Source organism: Entelurus aequoreus, linkage group LG24 (assembly GCF_033978785.1).
Source record: "Entelurus aequoreus isolate RoL-2023_Sb linkage group LG24, RoL_Eaeq_v1.1, whole genome shotgun sequence".
NCBI classification, from domain to species: Eukaryota; Metazoa; Chordata; class Actinopteri; order Syngnathiformes; family Syngnathidae; genus Entelurus; species Entelurus aequoreus.
In genome coordinates, this window is record NC_084754.1 from 34,324,235 (window position 1) to 34,337,335 (window position 13,101).

The 13,101-nt window shown below is 41.0% G+C and overlaps 1 protein-coding gene across 1 annotated transcript in view; it reads right to left on the reverse strand.

Moving 5' to 3' along the window:
- The window catches only part of pkp3a (plakophilin 3a), a 45,311-nt gene that overhangs the window by 9,552 nt on the left and 22,658 nt on the right, over window positions 1-13,101 (reverse strand). The window contains exons 7-10 of the mRNA XM_062035964.1: window positions 10,070-10,187; window positions 9,820-9,984; window positions 9,102-9,284; window positions 8,860-9,013 (exon numbers count right to left, since the gene is read on the reverse strand). Coding sequence (XP_061891948.1) covers window positions 8,860-9,013; window positions 9,102-9,284; window positions 9,820-9,984; window positions 10,070-10,187 — 620 coding nt within the window. The remainder of the gene's footprint in view (window positions 1-8,859; window positions 9,014-9,101; window positions 9,285-9,819; window positions 9,985-10,069; window positions 10,188-13,101) is intronic.

The window sequence follows — 13,101 nt, forward strand, 5'->3', positions numbered from 1 at the left end:
GCTTCAACTATTTTGTTAATATCATGGTCTCAAACTCGCAGCCCACGGGACGATATTTAGTGGCTCCCACCTTAATTTGAAAGTTTAATGTTAGTGCGGGCCACAAGTTTTATATGAATGGCCCTTTTACAGTGTTGTGTGCTGAGCTGAACGAACCTACCAATCACGGTGGGGTAATGGCTCTCGTGAGCGGGACACTGAGTGGGCTTAATGCAAGCAGAGAAACATTTGTCAAAGAGTGAAAGTGACAGCAGTGTTGCCGCTGTATTCACAACACTTCCAAAAGAAGAGTTTTTTAAATTACTGCCCAACAGGACATTATACGTAAATATGTCTCTCAGTGACAGAATAAATCAAAATGAGGCGTATGCAGCGGGATAAAGGACAAGTAAGGAAGTCAATGTAGTCTGCAGTCACACTGCGACACCTGTCCATCAGCAATAACAGTCCCAGATAACCCGGACCAATTATAAGGTTGCACCGTTATTTGTGGGTCATTATTTGTTGCACTGTATTTGCAGTGCCTCCCACGATGAGGCAAGTACAGGTGCAGACTTACTGATGATCATCTTCAAGCCAACTGCTTCCTCCCTCAAGCCAAATGTGGCTCAGCTACGCGAGAGGAAGCGCCGCCAGGTGTCTAGCAGCAAGGAGTAGGCCAGAGAAGCCATGTTCTTCAATGTTCCATTCATGTTCGGGACAAGTCACAAACCCCTCCTAATTGTTGACTGGAGAAATGTAATCATTATTATGATTTATTTACCTATTTTATTATTATTATTATTATTATTTTCATCTTATTGTGTGTAAAAAAATTAAAAAAACATTTGAGAAGATACAAACTTTTAACAACATGTTTCTTGTGAAATATCTGATGTGGCCCATCCTCTAGTGGCCCCCAGGTACATTGAGTTTGAGACCTCTGGTCCATGTGTCATCTGACATGTTGGTCTTTGTTTCCTTTTTGTTTTTTTTATGCCATTAGATGCTAGTGATTTATGTCATGTTGTGATTAATGCAATAAGTAGGAAGTGAATTTGAATATGTAAAATAGCATGTTAAAACATTTGGTAATGTCAGGGCATGAACTGTATTTCATACATGTATTATATTTAAATCATATTTCATTACATCTTTGACATCTATTAAGTGCCCTGTTCTCCGTTTGCGCGGGAGTACTTTTTCATGCGCTTGAAGGTAAGCGTGTTTTTCTTCTTTTTCTTCTCCCATCTAATTATGGACACGCCCACCTGACGCAAATCACACAAAAGTGCTTCAGTCTGGAACAAATGTGCGCTGTGCTCATTACTAATGAGGCAGACTTTGCCATCACAACTTTTTGTGTGAGTTTTCTTAACACTTCAATCCATGAAAAAGATATCACTTTAAAATGTGAAAAGACTGTATCGATCCAGGTCAGGTTTGTCGTCACGGTGATGTAGTATGTGTATGCACGCTACATCAGCATCTTCTTCCTGGCTGGATGTAGAAAATAATCTGTTAAATCTTTTAAAACGTGACTGCGACCTGAATACCTGTGTGAAGTTGCCCCCCAACCCCAACTTGTCCACATCTCCCCAAATGTGTCACAAACATTTTCGTGTGGGCCGTCACGTTTAAGGTATTCTAAAAGGACATTTTCTGACTTGTGAGGTCATCCTGCCCCCACTTTGTCCAAATCAATCCAAAGTTGTTCCATTCGTTTGTGCTGTAAACATTTTTGGTCTCACTATTATAGTTTTGTAAGTTATTAATGTTTTGTGTTATTAACGTGTAATTAGAGTGTTGTTAAACAGAAGTAAACCAAAACGTGTACCTTTCGTTTGTGCTGCAAAAACATTTGGCCTAACTGATAGTTTTAAAGTTATTACCGTATTTCCTTGAATTGGCGCAGGGAATATAGTATTCGCACGTCTAGAATTACTGCCGGGTCAAACTCGTTTCTCAAAATAATTAACGCATGCTTGGCCTTATCGCCGGTTTATTATTGAAGCTGGATCAAATTCGTTTCTCAAAATATTAATTTTATTATCGCATGTCTATAATTTTCGCCGGGTCAAACTCGTTTCGCAAAATATTTAGCATATGGCTAGAACTTCCACTGGGTCAAATTCGTTACGTCACGAGTGACGCATCTGTCCTCATTTTCAAAATGGAGGAAGCTGCTTTCAGTAGTTTACAATCGCACAAAGGAAAAAAGATAAAGAGCTATTCAGTAGGATTTAAGGTCCAAGCTATTGAATACCGGTACAGTATGCTAAAGAGAACAGTAAGCAGCTATGTTTTATTAATTTACCGTAGCTGCGTGTGTGAAATACTGTATAAGTCATTAAATGACTCCCGCCTCCTGGTGGTAGAGGGCGCTGCCGCGCTAGTGATCCTTCTTGCGACTTCCGGTACTGCAGAAGAAGTGAACACACGCAGCAAGAGATTATTTTTCTTCTAACATGGAGGATTACATACCGGTATCTAAAATAAAACCGTTTTCTAAACTGGACTTTCAATGGAAGCAGGAGGTAATAATTAAAGGAATATCTCCATCGAAACAGAGACTTTTAAAACTGAAGAAAGAAAATAAGGAAGACTTCTATAAACAAGTTATCGATGATTTTGGTCAGAAGGAGCTGCAAATGGACTCCATTTATAAGTACAGGTAAGACCATAATAACGTTTTTTTTTAATTAAATGTGCTTTTCATGATGGTATGCTTACATCACACTCAAAGCGCACGCCTCAATTTTATGGATTCCTTTTGGTAAACGCCGGAGTGAGAAGAGGTTTTAAAATAATTACCGCATGCACGGCCATCCCGCCGGTTTCCGGTAAACGCAGGAGTGACAGGAGGTTTTAAATTAATTAACGCCCCTGCGGCTATTCAAGGAAATACGGTAACTTATTATGATTCACCTGTGTGAAGTTGGCCTCCCCACCTTGTTCAAATCTCCCCACACTTGTCCCAATCGTTGGTGCTGCAAAATTTTTCGTTTGTGCTGTTGTGGTTTTTAGGTTAATGGTTTATATTTGTTTTTTTATGATAACGTTTAATTAAGGTGTTATTAACCATGGCGAGACCCTATCTTTGTCAAAATTTCCCCACAACTTGTCCAATTTGTTTGTGCTGCAAAAGTGTTTGGTCTGCTACAGGGGTCGGCAACCCGCGGCTCCTTGACCACTCTGATGCGGCTCAGCTACATACATGCCAACCCCCCCGATTTTCCCAGGAGATTTATGGATCTCAGTGTCTCTCATAGATAACTCCCAGGGAATAAATAATCCTATTTACACTCTAATTACTAAATAAAGGGCGTGCCCTATTTGCACTGCAGTAATTGTCCTCTATAGCATTTACATACAGCATGCCAGTCCAGCCACATGTTGCATGTTGTTATTACTTGCACACACAGGAGACAGCAAAGCATACTTACTCATCAGCCACACAGTTTACACTGACGGTAGCCGTATCAAACAGCTTTAACATTGTTACGTTACAAATATGCGCCACACTGTGAACCCACACCAAAAAAGAATGAAAAACACATTTCTGGAGAACATCCCACCGTAACACAACATAAACACAACACAACCATTACCCAGAATCCCATGCAGCCCTAACTCTTCCGGTCTACATTATACACCCCCGCTACCACCAAATCCCCCCACACATCACCCCCCCCCCCCTCTCCGTGCGTTGGTTGAGCGGAAGAGTTAGGGCTGCATGGGATTCTGGGTATTGGTACCGTCAGTGTAAGATGTGTGGCTGCTGAGGTAGTAGCCTTGCTGTCTCTTACGTGAGCAAGCTAAAGCTGCATTCCACTTGTGGTCGAGCAGGTACACTGTTAGGGCAGCTCTGATGTTCGGGAGTCTCCCGGGAATAATGAGAGGGTTGGCAAGTATGACGCTATCAAGCGACATTCATTCAAAACTCGCGGGCTGCACTAACATCAAATTTCCACATTAAAGTGCGTGCCGGTGCGTGTGTCGGAGACCCCTGGTTAACATAGCACAAAGCATGTAAGCTGTGTATGCGGTGTTTTTACATTTAAAATTTTTAAAAAAATTTTGTGGCTCCCATTACTTTCTTTAATTTGTGAAACTTGCCAAAATGGCTCTTTGAGTGGTAAAGGTTGCCGACCCCTGGTCTATTATAATGTTTAAGTTATTAACGTTTTGTGATTCACCTGTGTGAAGTTGCCCTTTCCACCTTTCCACAACTTATCACAATTGTTGGTGCTTCGTTTGTGCAGCAAAAATTTTTGTTTGTGCTTTTACAGTTTAAATTATTAATGTTTTATTGTACTAATGTGTAATTAAGGTGGTATTAGTCATCACTAGACTCCAACTGTGTCAAAATCTCCCCAAACTTGTCCTATTTATATAAATATAATATATATAATTCACTTCACTATTTGTTTGTATTTGTCAATTTTTTGGTTTAAATATGATCATTTTTAAGTTATTAACATTTAAAGGGGCACTGCACTTTTTTAGGAATTTTGCCTATCGTTCACAATCATTATGAGAGACAAGAACAACATGTCTTTTTTTTAAAGATCCTAAAGATGAAAAAACACTTGCAAAATATGGCTAGTGGGAGTCACCATTGTCGCCTTTGAAGCCCTCTAAAACAACTTCAAATCCCTCCATCAAACATTTTATATACACACTGGAAGTATATAGATAATGTAGTAACATACACATTCATAACAATATGTAATATGTACAATATTTACCGTATTTTGGTTATTTTACGCACAGCTGGAACCTATTTCCTCAGCACATTTATTTCTGTTTCCATAGCAGCGCACTTCTGACTTACAGCAACAAATGTGTGTTCCTACTTCCAGACACAAACGTGAGTATATTCTAATCATGGCAGATTTGGTAATAGACGACAAAGACGACTATTTTTGGACAAATGAGGATTCACAACCTTATCCTTTTGAAGCCGAACATACGGAGGGAAACGGCTGCTTTTACCAAAAAAGAGTGAAACGTTGGAGCAGACGGAAGCCGAGAGAATGGTATATGTTGAACTTGGACCCAAGCTATGCGGACATATATGGAGTGCTTACCCAAAGTCAACTTGAAAAAACTTCCCCAGCCAGCCAGCCAGACCAAACAGACAACTGTCCATCGATAGAGTCAATATAATTTTGATATGATACACGCAGCACACCATGCTTGTTAGTACAACTACAGTACATACGCAGTCTTGCTAGCTGTTTGCAAACAAAACATGAAAAGTGGGCTAATGCTTCACAGATACTGTAATATGATTGTTCATGTTTTTCAGTCAGTACAGATTTGGTGTCCTATCACATTGTTTTGTGCATTACACACTAAAAAGTCATTCAGCTGTTGACGCAAAAGCTCGTTTATCTCTTGCCGTAGCTAGCTTACCTTTTGCCACAGCTAGCTTACGGCTTGTACCGTAGCATGCCGTCGCAAGGCAATGTGTTACTAGGCTAGAATAAGAGTTCCTCCGTGTTACAATAACAATGTTGCTAGAACTTGGTTATTATACAGGTTACGGAATGTAAATTAAGAATTGTTGGCAGTTTTTCAAGAACGAGACGATTTTTACAAATTAGCATGCAAAAAAAAAACAAAAAAAAAAAACCTGTTCTTGCTGTCTGTGAACGATAGGCAACATTCCAAAAAAGTGCAGTTCTCCTTTAAATGAGCTGGTGATGAATCATAATTTGTTAATACCTTGAAAACTATAAGACTTAGACCAAAAGAAAATCCTGCACAATCAAGCACAAACGATTGGGACTGGTTGGGGGAAATTTTGAGAAGGTGGGGGGGTCTGGTTATGAATCATAATTTGTTAACTTAAAATGTATAATTATATTAACCAAAATGTTCTTCAGTACAAACAAGCACAAACAAAGCACAAATGAATGGGTTAATTTTGGGGAGATTGGTTGGAGGTTTGGTAAAGCAACGTAACGGCACAAACAAACATTTTTGCAGCACAACTGAAGCACAAATGATTGAGACAAGTTTGGGGGGATTTGGACAAGGTGAGGGGGAGGGCGGGCAACTTCACCCAGGTGAATCACAAAATGTTAATAACTTAAAAAACTGTGATATTTAGACCAAAGATTTTTGCAGCACAAACATAGCACAAAGAATTGGTACTGGTTTGGGAAGGTTTTTGCAAGGTGAGGGCGCTGGTTATGAATATTATAACTTTATAACCTAAAAACTATATATATAATATAGTTAACCCGAAGATTTTTGTAGCACAAACGAATGGAACACGTTTGGGGTGATTTGGACAAGGTGGGGGGGCTGGGTGACACCACACGTTAGAAAATGTAGGTTAGAATAATTAAAAAAACGTAACGGCAAAAACGAAAATGATTGCAGCACAAACGTACCACAAACGTTTTAGACAAGTTTGGGGAGATTTGGACAAGGTGGGGGGGCCAACTTCACACAGGTGACCTAAATGCGACACTTATGTGACTTTTTTTGACGTACCGTATTTCCTTGAATGGCCGCAGGGGCGTTAATTAATTTAAAACCTCCTGTCACTCCTGCGTTTACCGGAAACCGGCGGGATGGCCGTGCATGCGGTAATTATTTTAAAACCTCTTCTCACTCCGGCGTTTACCAAAAGGAATCCATAAAATTTAGGCGTGCGCTTTGAGTGTGATGTAAGCATACCATCATGAAAAGCACATTTAATTAAAAAAACGTTGTTATGGTCTTACCTGTACTTATAAATGGAGTCCATTTGCAGCTCCTTCTGACCAAAAGCATCGATAACTTGTTTATAGAAGTCTTCCTTATTTTCTTTCTTCAGTTTTAAAAGTCTCTGTTTCGATGGAGATATTCCTTTAATTATTACCTCCTGCTTCCATTGAAAGTCCAGTTTAGAAAACTGTTTTATTTTAGATACTGGTATGCAATCCTCCATCTGAAAAAAAATCTCTTGCTGCGTGTGTTCACTTCTTCTGCAGTACCGGAAGTCGCAAGAAGGATCACTAGCGCGGCAGCGCCCTCTACCACCAGGAGGCGGGAGTCATTTAATGACTTATACAGTATTTCACACACGCAGCTACGGTATATTAATAAAACATAGCTGCTTACTGTTCTCTTTAGCATACTGTACCGGTATTCAATAGCTTGGACCTTAAATCCTACTGAAAAGCTCTTTATCTTTTTTCCTTTGTGCGATTGTAAACTACTGAAAGCCGCTTCCTCCATTTTGAAAATGAGGACAGATGCGTCACTCGTGACGTAACGAATTTGACCCGGTGGAAGTTCTAGCCATATGCTAAATATTTTGCGAAACGAGTTTGACCCGGCGAAAATTATAGACATGCGATAATAAAATTAATATTTTGCGAAACGAATTTGATCCAGCTTCAATAATAAACCGGCGATAAGGCCAAGCATGCGTTAATTATTTTGAGAAACGACTTTGACCCGGCAGTAATTCTAGACGTGCGAATACTAGATTCCCTGCGCCAATTCAAGGAAATACGGTAATTCATGTGCGCGGGGAACGATGCAGCCCGCCAGCGGAAGTGGGTACTTCATCACAACCTCTGGTTTTGGTGAGCAAAGTTTATTTTCGATGGCCGAAATCTCGCTACACCACTAGTCATCCATCCATCCATCAATTTTCTGCCGCTTGTCTCTTTCGTAGTGCCTGAATAATAGGCTATATATAATATATGAACATATATGTTGATTGTTGCTGTAGTGCAGAGGTCCCCAAACTACGTCCTGTGGGCCAAATACGGCCCGCCTGTGTCCAAAATCTGGCCCGCGGGAAGTCTCAAGTTTTTAAAAAAAAAACTTTTCCTTTCTAATCTATTTTCTGCCGCTTGTTACTGTCGGGGTCTAGCTGCTCAGGCAAATCATATTGTCTAAAAATGCATTTTCCCATTGCAGTGTCGGGTGACCGTGCGGCGAGTGCGCTCTCTTTTAGTCAATATATATATACAAATAAATATATATATATATATATATATACACACACACACACACACACACACACACACAGGCCAAATTTTTTGGACCCAATGCGGCCCCCTAAGTAAAAAATTTGGGGTCCCTGCTGTAGTTGATTTGCTTAACTGTGAGTTGAAAAACAAAGCTAAATTTGATCTACGCTGATGTTCATGCCTCCTCTACTTAACAGCCCTAAAAAGATAAGAAGCCTCCCATATATATTACACTATATGAACCTAGTCATACATTATATTTCTTTAAATTTACTTTTACGTGAAAAAACACTCACTTTTAAGCTGTGGCGACTATATTTACGGCAGCAACTTTTATTTTATATTGTAGTAGTAGCAACTTCCTTGTTTATTTACGGAATACGGTCAACTTATTTTGTTTTTACTTTATAAAACTGCGCATCCAAGTGACGTCGAGGCCACCATTGGGGCCTGTACACGTTTACAGTGGAGTCTGTCCCAATTGAAGCGATCAGAATAGATTTGATAGTTTTGTGTCTATTTGATCATTTTATTAAGTGTGGTGTACACTGCATCCAAACTTCAAGTGTAATACAATGTTTCATCTTTCAGGGGAGCTGGACTTATTCCAACCTCAGAAGTGCTAAGTACTTTAGTTGATGGGAGAGCCAGATTTAACAAGGAAGGCCCACATTTAAGGCTTGCTCCGCACAAAGTGCACATCTTGGATGAAGGTGTGCACTGACAGACTTAAGTTGAGGGGGAGAATACTGCGCAGCCAGAATCCATGCAATTGTTCACCTTTTTTCCACTTAAGCATGAATTAAAATATTGTCTCAATCTAAAATTCATCATAAAAGTGGTGTGTCCTGTCATTAGATTAGATTAGAGAAATAGAAGTTTAAAAAATACATACCCATGTGATTCTTATCCTTAGCATGGCGGGACAGATTTCGGAGGAAGCCCGTGATGGAGCGCAGTTCAGCGTCTTTGTTGGTGCCCATCAGGTTTAGCAGAACAGGCAACATTCGCTCCTGGTCCATGGCCACATTACTCAGCACAACCGGCCACTGCAAAGGAGGAGACACTTGAATGATTTAGTCAAAGCTCGGTTGTTTGGAGGAGGAGGAAAGTCGATGCAGAATGTAGCGCGCTGACCCGCTTGTCTCCTGCCGTGATGTTCTGCAGCGCTCCCGCCGCTGCCTCCCGGGTGGTGGAGTTGATCTCACACATCTGCAGCACGCGGTTGTACAAACCCACAATCTGCGGGTGCCACAGCCACTCCATCCCTTTTGGCACCCGAGCCACCTCAGTGAACGTGGAGAGGTCCTGGTTCATCCTCTGTGAAGGACACAAACTGTGTTATTGAGGACTGGAAAAAATAAAGTAAAATGACAAGATTATTATTTAGTTTATTTTTGGTGGGACGGCAATTATTGTATCAGGGCTTTATTATATATATTTTTTCTTTGAAGTTCCTCAACATTTCTCACATAAATGCAGGTTTATACTAATGCTTAAAAATTATGATTTTCAGCAAGAAATTAATAATTAAATCCAGCATTTTTATACTATTCCTGTAAAATGTGTTTTATAATTGTAGCAATATTATTAAATAAATAAATATTACTTTTAATGACTTTGTTCTTGTATCATTTTGACTTGACTATTTCCGAATAGAAATGTATTTCATATCCAATACAGAATAAAGTTATTTTTTGATAGTGCGTCTCCTGGTCCTAGTTTGTCAGTCCAAGAGCTTAGTGGGCGTAGGCCGGCACATGCTAATTTTTTCATTAGCCTGTGGGGCACGAAACTAGTTACAATGGATTCTTGCATGAAAAAGGCTAAAGGGGGAATGTTTGTGTGTGCGTACATTTTTGGCCTTCCTGCTTTGAGGCGTGAAGCAGCCAATGGCTTCTCCCTTCCCAGAGTCCTCGGCTCGGCTCGGGCCCTCCAGGCGATGCTGAGCCGATGGCGGTATCTCGCTGTAGAGCTGGTAGGAGAGGTTCCTCATGACACACACGGCATTTTCCACCCCCTAAAGCACAAACATAGACACATGTAAAACAATGCACACAATGTTAAGGAGACAACATCTAAGCTATAAGCTCATCTGGTCTCACCTTGTCCTCCGCCTTGTTGTCTTCCAGTGAGGACCTGATGTAGCTCACCAAGGAGTCCACCAGGCCAGGGGTTTGTCTCATCTGCTGACGGGTCTTCTCATTCACAGAGCTCAGATTCCTGCAAAATGTGTGAGAGGAGAAGAACAATTATGTTATGAAGTCTGCACCATCACCTTATATGTTTTACTTCCTCCATGGATTGCAGGGTTTCCCCTACATGTACGTGCCACGGCAAGATAAACGCCGCCACATCTTTAATATAAGTTGGTTTTTTTTACATGAAAACTAATTTTGGTATATATTACATGAATTGATATACTGTACATAGTACATATTATTTAGGCACTATTGGCCATAATAAGTTTGATAAACATCTCAAATGTCATTAAAAACGTTCCTCATTGCCTTATTTTTAAAAAAAATTAATTAAAATAGTCTAAATCTCCAGCTGCTGGTCGCGCACCTAAATGGAAATATGACGGGCAAAAGTAAGTAGAGAAGGTTGAAGAGAAAGGTATTTCCAGTTAATTATTCTATTTCTTGTTCAAGCCTGTATAAACTACCCTAAATCTTTTGACATTACTACCAACAATAACGTCTAATCTGTGTGCATCTTCGGACCTCCTTTTGGACATCTCTGTGTGGAGTGTGCATTTTTCCCCGCGCGTGCGTGGGTTTTCTCCGGGCACTCCAGTTTCCCACATTCCAAAAATATGCATGTTAAGTTCAATGGAGACAATAAATTGCTCACAGAGATTAATGTTAGTGTAAACGTGTGTATGTGCCCCGCGATTGGACATGCTATTTTGGGTTAGCTTTGTCTATGAGCTAGTCCATAGTACGTTAGCATTAAGCTAGCAGCATTAGCGCTTAACCTTCATCCTGCGTAACTGTATTGCTATTTTTCAGTTTATCGCAAGCTATATTATTAATTTAACGTGATTCCTACATGTATGTGCACTTCATCTGTATATTTAATGTACTTTCTTTAGTGTGCTTAGTTTTACAGTTGTGAAGAATAACAACAATACCCCTGAAGTTATTGTTTTCACATCTAATTTAAAAGGACTGTTTACATATTTGGCAAACTAAATTCCAACATTCAGAATATAGTGTAGCCTGTGTTACCTTTTATTATAAAGCAGCAATAATTGAAATTGCATTGAACAAAGAGAGCACAATCCACCAAGTCAAATTCCTTGTGTGTCAAACTTACTTAGCCAATAAAGCTGATTGTGATTCTGATAATGTAAGAAAAAAATATGTTGTTATTAAAGGCCTACTGAAATGAAATGTTCTTATTTAAACGGGGGTAGCAGATCCATTCTATGTGTCATACTTGATCATTTCGCGATATTGCCATATTTTTGCTGAAAGGATTTAGTAGAGAACATCGACGATAAAGTTCGCAACTTTTGGTCGCTGATTAAAAAAAGCCTTGCCTGTACCGGAAGTAGCGTGACGTCACAGGTTGAAAGGCTCCTCACATTTCCCCATTGTTTACACCAGCAGCGAGAGCGATTCGGACCGAGAAAGCGACGATTACCCCATTAATTTGAGCGAGGATGAAAGATTTGTGGATGAGGAATGTGAGAGTGAAGGATTACAATGCAGTGCAGGACGTATCTTTTTTCGCTCTGACTGTAACTTAGGTACAAGGGCTCATTGGATTCCACACTTTCTCCTTTTTCTATTGTGGATCACGGATTTGTATTTTAAACCACCTCGGATACTATATCCTCTTGAAAATGAGTCGAGAACGCGAAATGGACATTCACAGTGACTTTTATCTCCACGACAATACATCGGCGAAGCACTTTAGCTACGGAGCTAACGTGATAGCATCGTGCTTAACTGCATATAGAAACAGACGAAATAAGCCCCTGACTGGAAGGATAGACAGAAGATCAACAATACTACCAAACTCTGGACCTGTAACCACACGGTTAATCCTGTGCCGCCTGGCGAAGCCAAGCAATGCTGTTGCTAATGACGCCATTGAAACTAACTTAGCAACAGGACCTCGACAGAGCTATGCTAAAAACATTAGCTCTCCACCTACGCCAGCTCTCATCTGCTCATCAACACCCGTGCTCACCTGCGTTCCAGCGATCGACGGCGCGACGAAGGACTTCACCCGATCATCGATGCGGTTGGCGGCTAGCGCGTCTGCTATCCAACTCAAAGTCCTCCTGGTTGTATTGCTGCAGCCAGCCGCTAATACACCGATCCCACCTACAGCTTTCTTCTTTGCAGTCTCCATTGTTCATTAAACAAATTGCAAAAGATTCACCAACACAGATGTCCAGAATACTGTGGAATTTTGCGATGAAAACAGAGCTGTTTGTATTGGGATACAATGGTGTACCAAAACTTCCGCTTCAACCATTGATGTCACGCGCAAACGTCATCATACCTAGACGTTTTCAGCCGGAAGTTTCCCGGGAAATTTAAAATTGCACTTTATAAGTCTATGGTGGTATCACACTCCTCAGCCTTCCCGGTAAGGTTTATTCGGGTGTACTGGAGAGGAGGCTACGCCGGATAGTCGAACCTCGGATTCAGGAGGAACAGTGTGGTTTTCGTCCTGGTCGTGAAACTGTGGACCAGCTCTATACTCTAGGCAGGATCCTTGAGGGTGCATGGGAGTTTGCCCAACCAGTCTACGTGTGCTTTGTGGACTTGGAGAAGGTATTCGACCGTGTCCCTCGGGAGGTCCTGTGGGGAGTGCTCAGAGAGTATGGGGTATCGGACTGTCTGATTGTGGCGGTCCGCTCCCTGTATGATCAGTGCCAGAGTTTGGTCCGCATTGCCGGCAGTAAGTCGGACACGTTTCCAGTGAGGGTTGGACTCTGCCAAGGCTGCCCTTTGTCACCGATTCTGTTCATAACTTTTATGGACAGAATTTCTAGGCGCAGTCAAGGCGTTGAGGGGATCCGGTTTGGTGGCTGCAGGATTAGGTCTCTGCTTTTTGCGGATGATGTGGTCCTGACGGCTTCATCCGGCCAGGATCTTCAGCTCTCGCTGGATCG